Raw genomic sequence first — 20,224 nt, 5'->3', positions numbered from 1 at the left:
TGTATTCGGAATGGTAATTGTTAAAGATTCCATGGCATGGTTTGCAGAAGTGCAGGGGGTTCTTCCAAACTGTAATGGCTGGTAATCCATCCCACTGCTGTTTGTGCGATTTACTTTATGTAAAATAGTTGTTGCGAGTCATTTCTTGTATATTAAGTGTTTTTCAATTAAAGCTCTTGTGGCTTGACTAACTAAAAGCAATACTGTCTTGGAACTTGATATATGTGACTGAGGGGCTACATTGAAACAGCTTGCTATGATCATGTAAATATTCCTGTCTACCTAGACCCAGTTACATTAAACTTTCTGCTCAAGCTCTAAAATCAGAGCTATCAAGTTTAGTGGTCAGTTCTGTTCACATGGTGAAGAATTGAGCAGCGCTCACTGACTACACCAGGCATTGTTGAGAGCTGTCCAAAGGAAATTGTCATAGGATTATGTCGTTTTGGATTTTTGGTTGATTTGTATTCAAACTGCTGCAGTCACTATAAGTAGATTCTCATGTAGGCTGTCTCAACTGGCATGTGTTTTGATTTTTTGAAAATCATCATGAAAAGTTACACATGATTTGCGTTGGTAGAATAAAATCTTAATATTCTCATCAAATTCACATGGTGCTCAAGCTAGCATAGTGAGCCATTGCAGTGAAGCCCACCAATACCCTGTGCCATGGAGTAGAGGTGGATTTTTGTTTGCAGTTGTCAACTTGCTGGAGTGTTGAGTTTAGGAATGCACCAAGAAGAAGTCAGTTACTTCCTTCATGGGAGAGGAAAGTGGGAGCAAGAGCTTGTCCTCATCAATCTACATGTTGCAGATGCATCTTTCATGACGATGTTGTTAGGAATGGCCACTGCATAGTTCTTGTGAAGACGAAGCTGCATCTTTACAGTGAGGGTAGCCTCCATTCTCTTCTGTGGCACTACCACCATGCTAAATGGAATAGATTCAGAACAGATTTAGCAGGTCAAAGCTGGGCATCCATGAATTGTGTGGGCCATCAGCAGCAGCAGAATTATATTCACCCACAATATGAAACCTCATGGCCCGGCGTACATTGTCACCAAGCTGGGGGATCAACCCTGGTTTAATAGAGAGTGCAGGAGCCATACCTAAAAATGGGGTGTCAACTGGGGTGAAGCTAAAAAACAGGGCTACTTGCATACCATACTTGCAGAAGCAGCATGCGGAAGACAGCTAATTACTGACTTCATGGAGGAAGATACAGAAAATCTCCAACAAATAATAAGGAACTGCGAGCTTGTGAAAATGAGGAACTGAAAGAAATTGGTATCAATAAAGAGGTAGTACTCAAAATTAATTGGACTGAAGGTTGATAAATCCCCTGGACTTGATGAGCTACATCCCAGAGCATTGAAGAAATTGGTTCTAAACATAGAGTAGTGGATGCATGGGTGGTTAAATTTCAACATTCTGTAGATTCTTGAAAGGTTTCTGCAGACTTGAAAGTAGCAAATAAATCCCCACTATTTAAGGGAGGGAGAGAGAAAACAGAGCTACGGACCTGTTAGTTTGATGTCAGTAGTAGGGAAAATGTTGGAATCTATTATAAAGGATGTGATAACAAGACACTTGGAAAATAATGATATGATTGGGCAGAGTCAACATGGATTTCTGAAAGGGAACTCATGTTTGACAAGCCTGTTGGGAGTTTTTTGAGGATGTTACTTGTAGCATAGATAAAGGAAAATCAGTAGATGTGGTAAATTTGGATTTTCAGAAGGTTTTTGATAAGGTTCCACACAGGAGGGTAATAAACAAAATTAGAGCACATGGGATTGGGGATAATATGCTGAAATGGATTGAGAATTGGTTAATGGATAGAAAACAGAGTACGAATAAATGGGTCATTCTCAGGATGGCAGGCTGTTACTTGTGGGATACTACAAGGATCAGTGCTTGGGTCACAATCTGTATAAATGATTTGGATTTGGGGACCAAATATAATACTTGCAAATTTGCTAATGACACATCCCGACCTAGTTTTGTAAGTTGTAAGGAGAATGCAAGGAGGCTTCAAGGGGGGCTTGGAGACGCTAAGTGAATGGGCAAGAGCTTGGCAGGTGGAATAAAATGTGAATAAGTGTGAAGTTATTCACTTCGGTAGAAAAAACAGAAAGATAGAGTGTTTCTTAAATAGAGAGAGGTTGGGAAGTGTTGATGTCCAAAGGGATCTGGGTGTCATTGTTCATGAGTCACTAAAGACTAGCATGCTGGTATAGCAAGCAGTTAGGAAAGCAAATGTTATGTTGGCCTTCATCACAAAGGGATTTGAGTACAGGGGTAAAGATGTCTTGCTGCAATTATGTACAGCCTTGGTGGGATTGCACCTGGAGCATTGCGTACAGTTTTGGCCTCCTTACTGAAGGAAGGATCTACTTGCCGTTGAGGGAGTGCAACAGAGGTTCACCTGACTAATCCCTGGGATGGCGGGATTGTCTTATGAGGAGACGTTGAAACTGAGCCTGTGTTCTCTAGAGTTTTGAAGAATGAGAGATGATCTCATTGAAACACAAAATCCTTACAGCTTGTGATTGGGTAGATGTAGATAGGATGTTTCCCCTGGCTGGTAAGTCTAGAACCAGGGAACACAGTCTGAGAAGAAGTGACAGGCCATATAGGACTGAGATGAGAAATTTCTTTACTCGGAGAGTGGTGAATCTTTGGAATTCTCTACCCAAGAGGGCTGTGGAAGCTCAATAATTGAGCATGTTCAAGACCAAAATCGATAGCTTTCTGGATACCAATAACATCAAGTGATATGGGAATAGCATGGGAAAGTGTCATTGAGGTAGATGATCAACCATGATTTAATTGAATGGTAGAGCAGGCTTGATGGGCAGAATGGCCTACTGCTGCTCCTATGTCCTATGTTTCTACGTGATCCCACAAAGATGGTTCTGCAGTCCTGCAGAGGGATGGATAATAAATGCTGGCCAATACACTGATGCCCGCTTCCCATGAATGAATAAATAAAAAAACAATCTTTAAAATTGCACCACCCCATAGTATTGAAATAAACGTCAGCCAAGATTGTGCTCAGATCTTGGACTGAGCCCATCGCCTTTTTGATCGGAGGTGAATGGCCATGAAGTGAGCCAAGTTGATGCTGATAATTGGTTCTGTTATTGTTGAGCTAATACTGTTTAATATGTGATCTATACAGTTGCTGCTCAGTGATAGCTCTACGGATTGCAACATAATTGTCATATAAATTCTTAGAAATGAAGGGAAAATAAACCCTAGCCATATGATCTAACAAGTCTGCTCTATTCATTTCAATAATTTTACTAAATTTGTCGTTTCTCTTTGCAGAAATGCATTAGTTGCCAATTGGATCAATTTGTTATTTATCTACCTGTATTCCACAAGTTTGTTACTCGAGTACAATATTTCTTGTGCTCTTTTGCAGCCTTGGGCTTGGCCAGCTCGTGAGTTCCTCAGGAAGAAACTGATTGGAAAAGAGGTGTGTTTCACTGTGGAGTACAAGACTCCCCAGGGTCGTGAATATGGAATGGTTTACTTGGGCAAAGGTTAGTGAATTATTCTTCGTACAAGCTGAAGGTTTTGAATAAACTGTATCAAATTGTCTCCACCTTAGCCATTGTATATTGGAAGAGAGGGAAACATTACCTGATGACTATATCCTCAAATCTTGGATGTGTGTAATCATAAAAAAAGGCATCTTTTTCCTGTTACGTAGGAATATCTTCATTCAAAAACAAAATTACCTCAAAATGGAAATATTAAACTTCATGCCTCTGTATCAGGAGTTCAGATAATTCTCACAAGTGACTTGTTTAGTAACCTCACTGTCTTACTCAGACGATAACAGTACATTGCATATTTCTTGTCTTCAAATCCAGTGGCTGGGACCAGTTCCAATAATTCTTTGATAAATGTAAATGACAAGTTGAGGCTTGTATGATGGAATATGATTAGGATTAAAGAGGGTAGTAATTGGCTGTATCATTCAGAACTTTTGTCAATCAATTTCTGCTGACTTTCACCCCATCACTGACTTTCCTTTGTTCTTGTCCCAACCATCCCTTGCTCAAAATCTCTTACTCTTAACTGTTCCCAGTTCTGATGAAAGATCACTGACCTGAAACATTAACTCTGTTTCTCTCTCCTTTGCTACCTGACCTGCTGAGTATTTCCAGCATTTTCTGTTTTTATTTCGGAACAATACTTACAGAAGCAAAGTAACAAATGTGCTTTAACTGGCCCTTCACTGCCAATCATTCTGCTGCTGTCAAGTTATTGGGAGGCTGGGCTGCTCTTTTGCCTCTTTGTGCATTTACAATGACCTGGAAGTATGCTTACCTTCCACCCACCCTACCAATAAATAAATAAAAAAATCATGAAACCCAATTATTGAAAAGTATTGTAATGTTTTTTGCCTGTACTCGCAGGCTAGAAATCCATTTCTGGTCCATTTTGTTATATGAACATCTTGACTTCAGCATTAATGCAGTTTTCTATTTTGGACTGACTTTTGTCAGTTTATTTTGGAACTTCTATTTCATATTTACTTTTCTTATATCATCTACTGTATCATATCCCTAAGGTTACCCCTCAGTTGCCTTGTTTCAAGGCCGTAAAATGCAATTTTCTTTATTTAATTTGATGCAAGTCCACAGGTCTTGGCATCATTAATAGTGATTCCGAGACAAATGTTCTAGTCAATGATGGCATCCAGGACTGCTGCCTTTTTTTTTCTACAAAATGCAACTTTAAGCAGGTATTAAGCTCCAAAACTTTAACCAATGCTTCCATTAGGGCTTTTAGTTAAAGATTAATAGGATGATGCTTTGGTCAATTCGGTTTTTTCTTTTGAAGCTGCAGTATAACTTGTTTAAAAATGTACTGGTAGTACTCTTTAAAGAATCATAAATTCAAATTTCAGATGTTATCAAAAATTTATGAAATGTGCCTTATATGAGTTGTTGGAATAATGTTTTATTGTCCTAAAGCAAAGGCTGGGTGCTAAAAGCTTTCGTCTCTGTCTAGTAATTTGTTTGAGGAGCAGATCTGTTGCAGCAGGTTCTATTTCCTGTGTTGAAGCTCATCCTTGCATTACTTTCTATCACACTGAAATAAAGAAGTGTGGGATAACCAGGGGTGGGAGGATGCAGTAGTTAAATCTGCTTGCTGACGGATTCAAGCATGTAGCCATGCTCTTTTGATGCTTGCTTGATTGCCTTGTAAAGTTGTGGGTGGGGATTTGAGTTTTTCTTTACTTTGGACGATTCTAGGGAAGACTATGAAGTATAGGAAATTACAATTCCTTTCCTACTTTTTTGCAAATTGGGAGTAAGAATTATAAGATCTGATTCATCAGTTTGTATTGTCAGATTCCTGAATGATAGCATTGTCCTGTAGGAGGACCTATCTTCCCATGCCCTACTTTCATGTATTCATATTCCGTGTTAACTTGCAATAAACTGTCATCCATTTTGTACTGTGGATGTATCTCCAATTAGATCTGTTTTGAGAGACCTAAACATATTTAACAAGGGCCCTTTTTAGATACTTTTCTGTTGTGGAATGCCATGCACCATTGTTGGCAATTGGATGCAACCATGGAGATTTTGGTGCAGTGGGACCCTATTTTTAATGAGTGTTGTGAATTTTTTTGGAGCATTGAGCTCCACTGACTTGCTAAATGTATTTAGTTAGTTGAGTGAGTTGCACTATGGTGCATGCATGCTGAAGTGACATCAAATTGAAGACTAGCAATATCAAATAGAGTGTCAAAGTTGATACCAAGAAATCTTGGTACAATCCCTGTTAACCTTAAACATAAAAATTGAAGGATATTGAAGAGACCCTTAAATTGGAGATTTAATTATCCTTTAAGAGTATTAGGCTTCCAAGTTGTCTCAAAATGCCATCTAAATCCGAGATCGATACATTTGTGCTGGCCAAGGGAGACGGATGAAGTTAAGACACAGATCAGTCATGATCTCATTGAATAGTGGAACAAGCTTAAGGGGCTGAATGGCCTACTCTTGTTCCTGTGTTCCTAAAATCTACTGTGTAAGAGGTACAAAATAGTCTTCTTGCAACAGTTGGCCTCCAGCGGCCCTGAGGAAGATAGGGGCAGATTTAAATATAAAAGCTGCAGGTTTAAAAAAACAAGGAAGTGCTGGGAACATGCAGCAGGTCAGGGAGCACCTATGAACAATAACCAAATCAACATTTCAGGTGTGGATCATTTTATCTGATCCTAAGGGTATTACTGATGAACGTCATTTAATAAAGAACAGAACAAGAAGGAAAAACATAATACACGTTCTCACACACTCCCTTGCATGTACAGAATGGCTAGTAAAGTTTGTGTGTTCTCCAAATGTTTGCTTTCTGTCCCAGGTTCCAAGGTATCTGGAACTTTTTTGGTTTTTGTCAAATTTCATCGATCACCAATTCTTTAGCTTTTGTTGCTGACTTATCCACGATAATGTCCCTTTTTTCCAGATAGAAAATTACCTGGCTGTTAAATTATCCTTATTTGGGGTTCACTCAGCTTCACTTTTGAGTTTTAAAGAGTTGTCTAAATCCTTAAATTATCTTTTAAACCTGTTGCTAGTTCCAGTGTGCCTGCTTTACTGGTGGTGGTTGGGTTTATGGCAGTGATGGATTGTTAGATGTAGCTTTGTTGCATCAGCGATAGAAATTTATTGAAATATATATTTGGAACCAATGCTATGGCACTTGTTGCAAAAATAGATTTGTTTTTGAGGAGTCTGTTTACTTGGAATACAAGCATAAACCAGAGGGAGTGGCTGGGGGTGGTGGAAGGAGAAGACCATTTAGCTCATTAATAACAGTCTCTCCCACATACGACATCTATGCTGCTGTGACCTTTAACTCACCCAATCCAATCTAGAAATTTGTGATTATATTGACTACTTTATAAAACCTATCTAGTTGCTGCTGGATGAATCTTCCAGCAAGGCTGTTATTTGGTTTCTAGATTACTGTTTTCTGTGTTGTTCTGAATCAGTGCACTGAATTGTTTTTTAATGTCATTCTTCTGATAACTTAGATACCACGGGGGAGAACATTGCAGAATCGTTGTTAACTGAGGGATTGGTTGCAGTTCGTAGGGAAGGAATTCGAGGAGCAAAGTGAGTACTCTTACTTTTTAAGAAAACGCTGTTGGTGAATTGGAAGAAATTAAAAGGATCTTTTGCGCTTTCCCTGCCCTCCATAATTAATAGAATAACATTGGACTTGCTAAATCCAGGTTTTTAAAAAAAAATGCAATGGCTGTTGGCTTGAAATACCGACTTGTTTCCTCCTTAGTTCAGTTTTTCTTTCCATTCTCCATTGAATGTATTTTGGTTTTGGGGTTGATTAAATCATTTTGAATATGATTTGATGAGAAAATTCAGGGTGCTGGGTTAGTGAAGAGGAAAAGATGGTAGCATTGTTAGATTTATTTCTCCCCTCCCACAGCCCAATCCAGTTCCTAACATCTGATTAATTCCAAGTGTCAGCAAACCAAGGGGGCCTTGTAGCATTGACCTTCCTTGATCGCTGATGAGACAGTACTATAACTGAACAACAGAATTCAACCCTCAAAGATTTGTAAATTGAAGCTTGCAAAGATCCTTTTGAAGTAGGTTAGAAGTAATAGAATTTGCATGTATTTATGTGGGTGATAGTTATTTTGTTCTATCTTGCTACCTTTGTACAGAAAAGATGATTTAGGAGAAACTCATTAGTTTCTAATTAATGGAAGAACTGCAGGTAATGCTGCAGCTATCTCTTACTTCTTAGTGCTATCCCCACTAATCTGCCACCGTCCCATCCCCCTCGCCTGACCATCCGCCCTGTCATTGCTCTCCCTTTCACTCAGAACAGTGATGTGCTGTCATATGTTTACATTAACATGTGCTTGACAGCATGTCATTTTCCTCAGATGCAAAGCTGACTTTCTCTATCCCTGAGGGGATGTGCCATCTCCAGTGATTTTACTGAAATTGGAAACCTCATTGTGTGGGGAATTGGTGGAGTGGGATGGGAACCTGTTTATCATCCATCACAGGAGTACACAGTATTAATTGACATTTTTCTTTCATTCTTTTTCTCTGCCAGTTTTCTGCCCTCCAGTTGGAGGCATGAACTCCTTATCAAGTTACTGGCCCCTGATGATTTTTTGAGGGAGTTGAGGCAGTGTATGTTGACAGGTTATTTGCCCACTGGGGTAACTTAGCCAAGATAGGTTGATTTTTTTTTTTTCCCCGTAGCTGGACTTTCTGGGTAACAATTGAGTGGGTTGTCTTGGCATTTCTTCCCCATTCCGACCCCACATTCTGCTCCTACCCATCACCATCACCATCTCCTGTCTTCCCTACCACTACCCCTCTCTTCCCCCTCACCCCCACCAAGTTCTGTCTCCTCCCCTCATCACCACCACCACCTTAATCACCCCGTACAACCGCCTCTCAATTTTGTTCCCACCCAACCACTTACTGATTTTTCTCCCACCCTGCCCCCCAACTATCTCTCGATTTCTTCCACATCACCGCCCCCCCCCCAAGTCTCCATCTCCAAGCCCTCCCTCACATCAGGAGAACCCAGTCAGTAATTTCCAATAGCCAAGTTTACCATATCTGCTTAAAACTTGGTGGGGCACATGGAGGAGAAGGAAATGTGCTCAACATTTGGGAAACTGAAGAGTAGTTTGCTGTCTTTCATGACTTGACACGTTTTGCGTGATATGTGTATGATTAGCGATATTCAGTAGAATTTTGGTACAGCTGACTTGGAATGTCTTTGTGAAGCCAATTTTGGGCTAGGTGGTACAAAGCATCAGGAAATTTGTTATGCCCTAGAATATTGTGGTATGTGCCAGAGATTCCTCAGATGATAAATTCCTAATATCAGCCCATCACATTGGACGATGCAGGGAAGACTTAGGTTACATAGAATTACAGTGCAGAAGCAGACCATTTGGCCCATTTAGTCTGCTGGTGTTTAAACTCCAAATGAGCCATTCTGCACCTCAAAATAGCAGTAAGTAATTTCTTTATCGCCACCTGAGAGGACTAATGGTGCCTTAATTTAATTCCTAATCTGCAAGACAGCACCTCTGAGAGTGCAACATGCCCTCTGCACTGCATTGGAGTGTCAGCCTAGATTTTGTGCTCTTGGGTCAAGCTTGAACCCACAATCTGCTGACTCAGTACTGATCCACTGCTGACACAAGATGCAGGAAAAGCACAATCAGGTAGATACTTCCTTGATTCAAGAGTCACGTTGGCAGAGCCTGGGAGGGAAATGGTATGCAGGATTTTGCTAATTCTATTGTATTTTTCTCTTAGCCCTGAGCAAACACGACTTTGTGAGCTTGAAGATCAAGCAAAAGCTGCTAAGAAAGGAATGTGGGGTGATGGAGGCGGTTCACATACCATACGAGATCTGAAATACACCATAGAAAATCCTCGCCATTTTGTGGACTCCAATCATCAAAAACCTGTTAATGGTTAGTATTTGCATTCTGTGTACTCAATTCTTGGTGTTTTATTCAGTAAGCCATGGTTTACTGTGGCAAAAAAGGGCAATATTTAGACTGTTTACAAAAGATGCTTCCCATAGTGTCACAGGTGTGTTGGTTAAATGACTGACATAACCAAAACGATAATGGGGTCTGTCTTGGCATATGAAATGTCTTGGGTTCCCAAACGCAGCTTTGTTGAGACATCAAGTAGAAGCTGATTGCTTTTCCCAGAGGGTGGGAGTCACCACCTGGGCTTTTCTTGTTTGCCTTGTAGTGGCTGTTTCTGAGCAGCACTAGGCAGGGTGGGGTGTGGAGAGGTTTGAGCAGGAGCAGTTCACTGAGCTTATATTGTGAAGCTCTAATATAGACTTTTTGATATGGCTGTTTCTCAAAGTCTGCTGAAAGACTGGAGAAGCTGGGATTGTTCTCCTTAGATTTGATAGAGGTGTTCAAAATCATTTGCTGAAGTAAGGAAGGAGAAATTGTTTGCAATGACATAAGAGTCAGTAACCAGAGGAATACTTAGTGAGTTTGATTATCTGGAATTCACTGCCTGAAAGTGTGGTTCAAGTAGATTAAGTAATAACGAAATAGAAGGAATTGTGTAAATACTTGAAAAAGAAAAAGATTGTATGGCTATGGGGGAGAAGAGAGTGGTGTGGGAATAATTGGATAGCTCTTTGAGCCAGCACAGGCAAGATCCCTTTCTGTGATGCTCATAGCAACTGCACCCATCTTGCACTGGAATTCTTGGAACTGTGGTGTTCACAGTTGTTGGTCACCCTCTTTATTAAAAGGTCCAGAAAATGAGCTTCAGTGAAGTCTTGGAATTGACCCAGTAAATTTTGAAGGAATTAATGATTGATATTAACTGCTCTTTAAGCCTATACGACTGTAGTTTTATGGTTTGGATGGGATCAATGAATTTACTGGAACTGTGTTAGAAGGTTGAATTTCAGACTTATGGAGAATTTACCCTGTGCAGTTCCTCTTCCCTCATTTCCAATAATAGTAACCACAAGGAATGCATAGACTTCTTTGTCACTAAGATTGAGGTCATCTGATCAGCTGCCCCTGCCACTTTTCTCCTTCCGCTAACCCATCGGACCTATTTCCTCTAATGTTCCACCTTACTCTGGCCCTGAACTTGCATCTTTCTCTAGCTTCTCTCCTATCTCCCTTCATGCCATCTCGAAGTTCATTTTTTTTCATGAGACCCATCATCTACTTGTTCTACCCTATTCTCACTAAACTGCTGACCACCCAGCTTACATTCTTGAGTCCTATGTTAGCTGGTATTGTTAACGGCTTGCCTCTTTAGATTTTGTTGATTTCTCCCTTCAAATTTGTCATTGTCGTTGCCTCATCAAAAAATCAACCCTTGCCTCAACCGTCCTTGCAAATCATCACTCCATCTGCAGCCTCCCTTTCTTCTCCAAGGTCCTTGAATGTGTTATTGCGTCCTAATTCATTGCCTATATTTCCCAGAGCTTCATGTTTTAATCCTCCCAATCAGGTACGTCTGCTGGTACCGAAATGGCTTTTACCAAAGCCACAAATGAAATCACATGTGACTGTTTCAAAGGCAGACTATCCTTTCTTGTCCTTCTTGATCTGTCTGCAGCCGTTAATGTGGTTGACCACACCTTCCTGCTTTTTTTTTATTAATTCATGGAATGTGGGTATTGCTGGCTAAGCCAGCATTTATTGCCCACCATGAGTTGTCCTTGAGAAGGTGATGGTGAGCTGCCTTCCTGAGCTGTTGCAGTCCATGTCATGAGAGTACACCTACAGTGCTGTTAGGAAGAAGTTCCAGGATTTTGATCCATTGACAGTGAAGGAACAGCAGTATAGTTTCAGCTCAGGACGGTGTGTGGCTTGGAGCGGAACTTGCGAGTGGTAGTGTTCATCTGCTGCACTGTCCTCCTGGGTTGTAGAGGTTGCGAGTTTGGAAGATGCTGTCAAGGGAGCTTTGGTGTGTAACTGCAGTACATCTTGTAGATGGGACACACTGCTGCTACTGTGCGTCAGTGGTGGAGGGAGTGAATATTTAAGGTGGTGTATGGGGTGCCAATCAAGTGGGCAGCTTTGTTCTGGATTCTGTCGAGCTTCTCGGGTGTTGATGCAATTGTGCTCATCCAAGCAAGTGGTGAGTATTCTATCAAACTCCTGACTTGTGCCTTGTAGATGGTGGACAGGCATTGGGGAGTCAGGAAGTGAGTTACTCTCTGCAGAATTCCCAGCCTCTGATTTCTTGTAGCCCACTATTTACATGGCTAGTTCAGTTTCTGGTCAATGGTAACCTCCAGGATGTTGATAGTGGACGATTGGGTGATGTTGATGCCATTAAATGTCAAGAGGAGATGGTTAGATTTTCTTTTGTTGAGATGGTCATTGTCTGACACTTATGTGGTGTGAATGTAACTTGCCACTTGTCAACCCAAGGCTGAATGTTGCCCAGACCTTACTGCATATGGACACGGACTGCTTCAGTAAATGAGGAGTTGCAAATGGTAATTGTGCAAATATCAGTGAGCATCCCAATCCTGACCTTATGACGGCAGAAATGTCGTTGATGAAGCAGCTGAAGATGACTGGGTGTAGAGCACTACCCTGAGAAACTCCTGTAGCAATGTTCCAGGACTGAGATGATTGGCCTCGAACAACTACAACTGTCATCTTTTGTGCCATGTATGACTCCAACTAGTGGAGAATTTTCTCCGATTCCCATTGTCTCCAGTTTTGCTAGGGCTCCTTGATGCCCTACTTGGTCAAATGCTGCCTTGATGTCGAGGATGGTCACTCTCCCTTCACCTCTGGAATTCTGCTCTTTGTCCATGTTTGTAATGAGGTCAGGAGCCGAAGGGCCCTGACAGAACCCAAACTGGGTATTGTGAGCAGATTATTGCTGAGCAAGTGCTGCTTGATAGCACTATCAATGACTCTTCCATTACTTTGCTGATGATCCAAGAGCAGACTGATGGGGGGGTAATTGGCCGGGTTGACTTTGTCCTGCTTTTTGCGGGCAAGACATACCTGGGCAATTTTCCTTATTGCCAGGTAGATGCCAGTGTTGTAGCTGCACTGGAACAGCTTGGCTAAGGTTGTTTACCTTAAAACCTGATGATCTCAATCTTGAATTTTATTTTTTTAATTTTTTAAAGAAAATCATGCTTTGCTTTCTGATAATTCTAAGTTGTGCATGATCTATTGTTTTGGAGCACAAGTTTTCAGCACTATTGCCACAATGATGTTAAAGCCCATAACCTTTGTAGTACCCAGTGCCTTCAGGCATTCCTTGATATCACATGGAATGAACTGAATTGGCTGAAGACTGGCATGTGATGCTGGGGACTTCAGGAGGATGCCAAGATGGATCATCTACTGAGCACTTCTGGCTGATGTTGGTTGGAAATGTTTCAGCCTTGTCTTTTGCACTGAGGTGCTGGGCTCTCCCATCATTGAGGATGGGGATATTTATGGAGCCTCCCCCTCCCTGTTATTTCTTTAATTGTCCACCACCATTCACAACTGGATATGGCAGGACTGCAGAGCTTGGATCTGATCTGTTGGTTGTGAAATCACTTAGCTGTATCTGTTGCATGCTGCTTCTGATGTTTGGCACACAAGTTGCCCTGTGTTCTGTGCCTCTTCACTGTTATGCAGCTGGTGGGACTGTGCTAGCCCGGTTCCATTCTTAGATGTCTAATCATAGCTAGAGTATCACCTGCGCTGTTGCCTCTGATAGCCCCCAAGGGCTTATCCCTGGCTCCCCCCTATTTCTCATCTACATTCTGCCCCTGTATCATCCAAAATCAATGCAGTCGGTTTTCACATATACACCCAGCACTACCTCCCCAACATCTCTCTCAATTTCTCCACTGTCTAAGTTATGTGACTGCTTGTCCAACATCCAGTACTGGATGAGGAGTTTTTCCCCAATTAAATATTGGGAATACTAAAGCCATTGTCTTCAGTTCTCATTTCAGTTGGTTCCCTAGTCACTGATTCCATCCTTTTCCCTGGCAACTGTCTGAGCCTGAACCAGACTGTTTGCAAATTTGGTGTCCTATTTGGCATTGAGATGAGCTTTCAACCGTATACCCATGCCATCACTAAGACCACCTATGTAGCATTGCCTGACTTTGCCCTTGCCTCAGCTTTTTTGCTTCTGAAAACCCTTATCCATGCCTTTGTTACCTCTAGACTTGACCTGGGCGGCTTCCCACATTTTACCCTCTGTAAATTTGAGATCACCCAAGTCTTGGCTGTTTGTGTCCTTGCTCACACCACGTCTTGTTTGTCCATCTGCCCTGTGCTTGCTGACCTATATTGACTCCTCGTTTTAAAAATTCTCATCCTTGTTTTTTAATCCTTCTGTGGCTTTGCCCATACCACCTCCCCTGTCTGTGTAATTTTCGGCCGTCCTACAATACTCTGACATCTGCGCTCCTCTAATTTTGACCTCTTGAGCTGCCCTGATTTTAAATGTTCCACCCTTGGTGGCTGTACCTTCAGTTGCCAAAGCCCTAAACTCTGGAATTCCGAGTTACCCGTCTGGGAATTTCCCCTTTAGAATGCTTCTACAACCTATCTCTTTGTCGAAGCTTTTGGTCTGCCCTGATAGCTTTTTAAGTAGCTTTGTTTCAAATTGTGCTTCATGATGCTCCTTTATGATGTGTCTTAAGAGTATTACATTAGTGGAGCTATATAAATGCAACTATATGCTGTTGCAGATAGCAACTGACCAATTAATTATTTAGCGTGGAGATTGTACATTGTGGTCAGGAATCTGGACTTAGCAGTGGAACTTTCCATTTCTTATTTCCTGGTTTTAGTCTTTGCTCTGTTGTAGGATTCTTGCTTCTGCCTCAGAGGGTTATTGGATCAAGGTAGCACCAGAGCTGCTTATTTTCTTTTGTACACCTTTACCCACCTCCATCCTTACCTCACCCCATTGTGCTTTTGCAAATCCTGGGCTCCTATACCAATTATTGCTGGTCTCCATCCTCTACTAAAATTAACTCATTCAAAGCTCAGCGAGCTAAATGATGTCCTGGTCGTTCATCCTATCCGGATTCCCTGATCAACACCTGTATCGTGTCCCACAGTGTTAAGTTTAATATTTTCCAATTTTAAACCCTTCCATGATTGTGCATACTCAACCTCTTCAACCTTCTCTAACCTTGCGCTCTGCAGCTCTTAGTATGACTTTCTCAATCTCTCTAACCTATTGATATAACCATCAGCTACCTTGGGATGAACACTCTGGAACCATTCCTTGAGCCCTTCTCTCTTTCTACTTCTCTTCACATTTTTTATGTTAACAAAAGAAAAATCCTGTCGACTCACATTTTGATCACCTCTTGGCTCGGGGCCTGTTGTGATTCTGTTTCTCTGCTCTATAAATACCTCTTTTCTGCATTAAAGATGTCACACACTAATGTAAGCTTCTGTTCAAGGGATGTGGACTGAATTTTTTTCTTTTTTGAACAGCTGTCATTGAGCATGTGCGAGATGGAAGTGTCGTGAGAGCTTTGTTACTGCCTGACTACTACCTGGTGACAGTTATGCTTTCTGGTGTCAAGGTACATCTGTATAACAAGATTGCTGTTACATTTAATGTATAACTGTATTGACTTGCCACGTCTACAGGTTCAGACTGATTTCCAAGTGACATGGCTGATCTCTCTGATTTCCTAATGCAATGTACTGCCCTTTGTTTAAAGGTAATTGATTGTGATTGGACAATGTGTTTTCAGGATGTCTGTCAAAATGCCGAAACATGACTCTTTTGCTTAACTGTGACTGCCTATACTCAACACTACTTGCACAACAAAAGCAGAATACCTCATCTGGTGGTAATCTGAAAGAGAACTGAAAATGGTGTAAATACTGAGAGCAAAATAGAGTCAACGTTTCAGGTCGGTGACTTTTCGTCAGAACTCAGACCTGTTCTGATGAACGGTTATTGGTCTGAAACATTAACTCTGTCTCTCACCACAGGTTCTGCTTGATCTGCTGAATATTTGCAATATTTTCTGTTTTTAACTCCGTATGAGCCACTGAAAGCAGGAAGCAGTGGGCATTGATGGAAGGCAAGGTTTAATTAAAATATATTTTGGTAGCAAAATCTGCCCCTCATCTCCCTGCTGCCTAAAATTTAAGAATAAGTCGATATTTCTGTGGGCATTAAATTTTCTCTTTTATCTCTCTCTCTCTCTCTCTCCAGAAAAAAAAAAAATTTCTACTAGGTTGTGTTTTGATACATCTAAACGGCACTCAGTATTTTTCATTTGAGAATTAAATTTTCCTGCTGAAGTTTTAATATTGACAGTTCATCTCTGCCCCAGTAACTCTGCCATGGTGGATGGATGTGAGCTCCTGTAATCCTTAAACTTTGACTTTTTTTTAAAACAGAATCTTGTTGTTAAGAGAAGATGTCAGCCAGAGGATATGCATCACCTCCCCTGCCAATAGTGCCCACCTTGAGGCTGTTTTCATAACTGATTGGCGATAGTGTCATGGGAGTAAATTAACTTTTAAGCAAATTATTATTCCATAACACATGAGCTTTTAAAGATAGTAGAATAATTTAGTTTTTGTTTTTATTCTTTTCTGTGCCTATCATTGCTTGAACTATTAACAAAAGATGTTGTGAAGCCAGCTGATGTGCAAGGGTAGCTTAATGATTTGCCCTTCCTCTCAGGAAGTGGTTGACCTGTCCTTTGTATTTTCCCCCCTCTGCACTTCCATCTTGTTTTAAAATTATTGGGAGTTTTCCTCAGTGTCTTGGCCAATCAATCAACATCACCACAAGCAAACAGGTTGTCTGGTCATTGTCGCATTGTTGTTAGTGGGAGCTTGAGGGGTGAAATTGGCTGACATGTTTTCTTCAAGTGACTATACTTCAAAAGTACTTTATTGGATGCTTTGGGATATCCTGGGGTTGTGAAAAGTGCCATACAAATACAAATCTTTATTATTTGTATGTTTTGCTTGTCATGGAATATAGAAAATTCCTTAAAATCAAACACTATTTTGGAAGCTGAATTGAGAGTTCAGATGTCCATTACTATCAACTATATATTTATAAATTTCGTAAATATTATGCTTCAACCCATTCCAGACATGGTATTTGCAAAACCATTTTCAAGTTCTATTTGGTTGATTTGGAACCTGAACTTGACTAACATTTCAATCTGCAAAGTTCATTGGTCAAACATTTAAATTCAGAATCACCTCAGCTTTTGCTTGCTTAAGGCAGTTAGATTTTCTGGCCTCTGAGCCAGAAGAATTTAATCGCTGCTCTGCTTCAATAGTAGAATAATGTATTGTACATGATATAGTAAAATACTTATCTTATGGGCATTTGATTTATTGAGAGCAGTATTGCAGGAGATTTAATTTAAAAAAAAAAAATTATTTTGTGCTCAGTGACCAATTATTAATGCTGAGGAATGGAGCACTTTTCATTTCTGGTTGCCATTATCATCAATAAGCACTCCTGAGGCCTGGGATAACATGGAGATGGAGAAAAGCTCCCTTTACATTGGCAATCCAGCACTTTTAGATCAAATATTGCATGATTAGATGCAGAGTAAAGATCATTCTACTGTTCTCCAGTCCCTTATGTTACCAGTTCCTGCATCAGCCACTCTATGGTCTCTGGAGTTGTGAGCAAGGGGCCATTTTACTGTCACCTTAGTGCATGCCTATAGTAACTAGATTGAAACTGGTCAAATTGATGTTGTCTGGACCCTTTATAGCCAGCACGTAAATGAACTTTCATCATTATTTTATGCAATTCCATCAATCTGGCAAGGTTTAAACTCAGGCCCCTGAAATGAAAGACCAGCATTTACCCACTGTAGCGCCTAATCTCTTAATAATGGAAAAAAATAACCTCTCATTATTTGATAAATTTATTTACAAAGAATTGTTTCACTTCATCTGTGTGGCATTTTAAATCGTGGTGTAAAATTGGCTTGTAATTCTAAAATAGGTCTACTAATTCAACATGCAGACAGATACTGGAAGCTTACTTTTCAGCAGTACAATGCTTGCACTCGAATTCTCCTGAACGCACAATGTCTTTCTTCAGCAGTATGTTTCCGGTCAACAAAATAGGAGGCATTGTTGGACTTGGTCCTTGGGAATGATGTGGGCCTGGTGGATCGATTGTCAGTAGGGGAACATTTAGGGACAATGATCATTGTATCATAAGGTTTAGATTGGCTGTTGAAAATGAGAAGGAACAACCCAGCGTATGAATAATTTAACTGGGGGAAAGCCAACTTCAATTGGGTTAGAATGGATCTGGCGCAAAAAAAAATTGGGAGTCCAAGATTGTCAGGCAAAACTGTAACTGAACAATGGGCTGCCTTTAAAGAGGAGAGCGTTTGGGCTAACAAATCCTGAGCTCCCTGGGTGACGAAAGAGATAGCGATTAAGATGAAGCAGCAAAAGTGTGCTTATGACAGATTTCAGGCGGTTAATGCAAATGAGTGCAAGCTGAATGCAGAAAGTGCAGAGGAGAATTGGAAAAGGATACAAGAGAAGCAAAAAGAGTGTGAGAAGAGACTGGCAGCAAACATAAAAGGGAATTCAAATGTATTCTATAGGCATATAAAAAATAAAAGGGTGATAAAAGGAGGAGTGGGGCAGATAGGGGATTTACACATAGAGGCGGGGCATGGCTAACGTATTAAGTTGATTCTTTGCATCTGTCTTTACCAAGGGAGATGATGCTGCCCAGGTCATGGTGAAAGAGGAGATAGTTCAGCCACTTGAAGGGTTTAAAATCGATGAGGAGGTTTGGGGTAGGCTGTCTACTTAAAGTTGATAAGACACCAGGATTAGATGAGATGCACCCAAGAACACTGAGGGAAGTGAGAGTGGAAATCGCAGGGGCACTGGCCATAATTTTATTGCCTTTTTCGGAATCCGAGGTGGTGCCAGAAGACTGGAGAATTGCAAATGTTACACCCTTGACACCCTTTTTTGAACAGATAAGTCCAGCGACAACAGGCCAGTCAGTTTATCCTTGGTGGGGAAGCTTTTAAGAAACAATAGTTCAGGACAAAATTAATAGTCACTTGGGCAAATATAGGTTAATTAGGGAAAACTAGCACAGATTTCTTAAGAGCAAATCTTGCTTAACTAACTTGCCTGAATCTTTTGATGAGATAACAGAGGGTTGATGAGGATAATGTCATTGATGTGGTGTGCATTGACTTCCAAAAGGCATTTGATAAAGTGCCACACAAAAAACTTATAAGCATAATTAGAGCTCATGGAATAGAAGGGACTGTAGCAACACAGATACGAAGTTGGCTGAGTGAGTGGTTGTTTTAGGGTCTGGAGGAAGATTTTTGGTGGAGTTCCCCAGGAGTTGCTGTTAGGACCCCTGCTTTTCTTGATGTATAATGATGACCTAGACTTTTGTTGTACAGGGCACAATTTCAAAATTTGTAGATGACACAAAACTTGGAAGCATTGTGAATTATTAGGAGGATAGTGTAGAACTTCAAAAAGTCATAGGTTGGTAGAATGGGTAGGCAAGTGGCTGATGAAATTTATTGCAGAGAAGTATGAATTGATTCATTTTGTTAGGAAGAATTACAGAGACAATATAAAATAAAGGGTACAGTTTGAAAAGGGGGTACAGAATTAGAGGGACCTGGATACAATTCATTGAAGGTGGCAGGACAGGTTGAGAGTGCGGTTAATAAAGCATGTGGTAATCTGGGCTTTATTAAGCGGATCATAGAGTACAAAAGCAAGGAAACCATGTTAAATCTGTATATAAAACACTGATTCAGCCTCAAGTGGGCACTGCACTTCAGGCAGGATACGAAGGTATTAGAGAAGTTGCAGAAAGGATTTGTGAGAATGATTTCAGGGATGAGGGACTTCAGTTATGTAGATAGATTGGAGTAGCTGGGACAGTATTCCGTGGAGAAGAGAGTTGGTGTTGGTATTCAAAATCATGAGTCTGGACCGGATAGCTGGGGAGAAACTGTTTCCATTGGTGGAAGAATTGAGAATTGGAGATCTACGATAATAGGTAAAAGAAGCTTTGGTGACGTAAGGAAATTTTTTTTTCAATGAATTGGTCCAGATCCTAACCAGCTAATGGTTAGGATCTGGAATGCTATGCTGAGAGTGTGGTGGAGGCAGGTTCAATTGAGGGATTCAAAAGGGGATTGGATGATTATCTGGAAAAGAAAAATGTGCAGGGCTATAGGAAAAGGGCAGTAGAGTGGCACTAGGTGAATTGCTCTTGCAGAGAGCCAATGTGGATACAGTGCTAGTATAGATGAAGTGGGCTGAATGGCCTTCTGTGCTGTAACTATTCAAAATTAAATTAACATAGCATTATATCAAAGCTTAAGCCATAAGGTGGCTTTGCATGAAGAGAGCCTCTTAACCCATTAAGTAATTTCACAATACCAGTCTTGCTATCTATCCAATACAGCTTTCAATATCTACCTGAAGATGCAGGCACATTTGATACATTAATCATCTAAAAAATGGCACTTCAGACAATAAAATGCTCCCATCATCATGGTACTGGAATGCCTACCTAGATAATATGCTTAAAGTTACAGCCTCCTGTTACAGAAACAAGAGCTCTATTAGCTAAGGCAAACTGACAGTGCTCAATGGGTGTAATGCAGGCCATTTTTACAA

General features: G+C 40.7%; 1 protein-coding gene across 1 annotated transcript in view; it reads left to right on the top strand.

The window, feature by feature from the left end:
- Positions 1-20,224, top strand: part of snd1 (staphylococcal nuclease and tudor domain containing 1) — a 946,160-nt gene that overhangs the window by 27,577 nt on the left and 898,359 nt on the right. Inside the window, exons 3-6 of the mRNA XM_041202041.1 lie at positions 3,431-3,551; positions 7,070-7,151; positions 9,354-9,514; positions 15,026-15,117. Of these exons, the coding sequence (XP_041057975.1) occupies positions 3,431-3,551; positions 7,070-7,151; positions 9,354-9,514; positions 15,026-15,117 (456 nt within the window). The remainder of the gene's footprint in view (positions 1-3,430; positions 3,552-7,069; positions 7,152-9,353; positions 9,515-15,025; positions 15,118-20,224) is intronic.

This window comes from Carcharodon carcharias, chromosome 13 (genome assembly GCF_017639515.1).
Source record: "Carcharodon carcharias isolate sCarCar2 chromosome 13, sCarCar2.pri, whole genome shotgun sequence".
Classification (NCBI taxonomy): domain Eukaryota; kingdom Metazoa; phylum Chordata; class Chondrichthyes; order Lamniformes; family Lamnidae; genus Carcharodon; species Carcharodon carcharias.
Note: the sequence above shows the minus strand (reverse complement) of the source record. Positions and strands in the feature narration are given on the sequence as shown.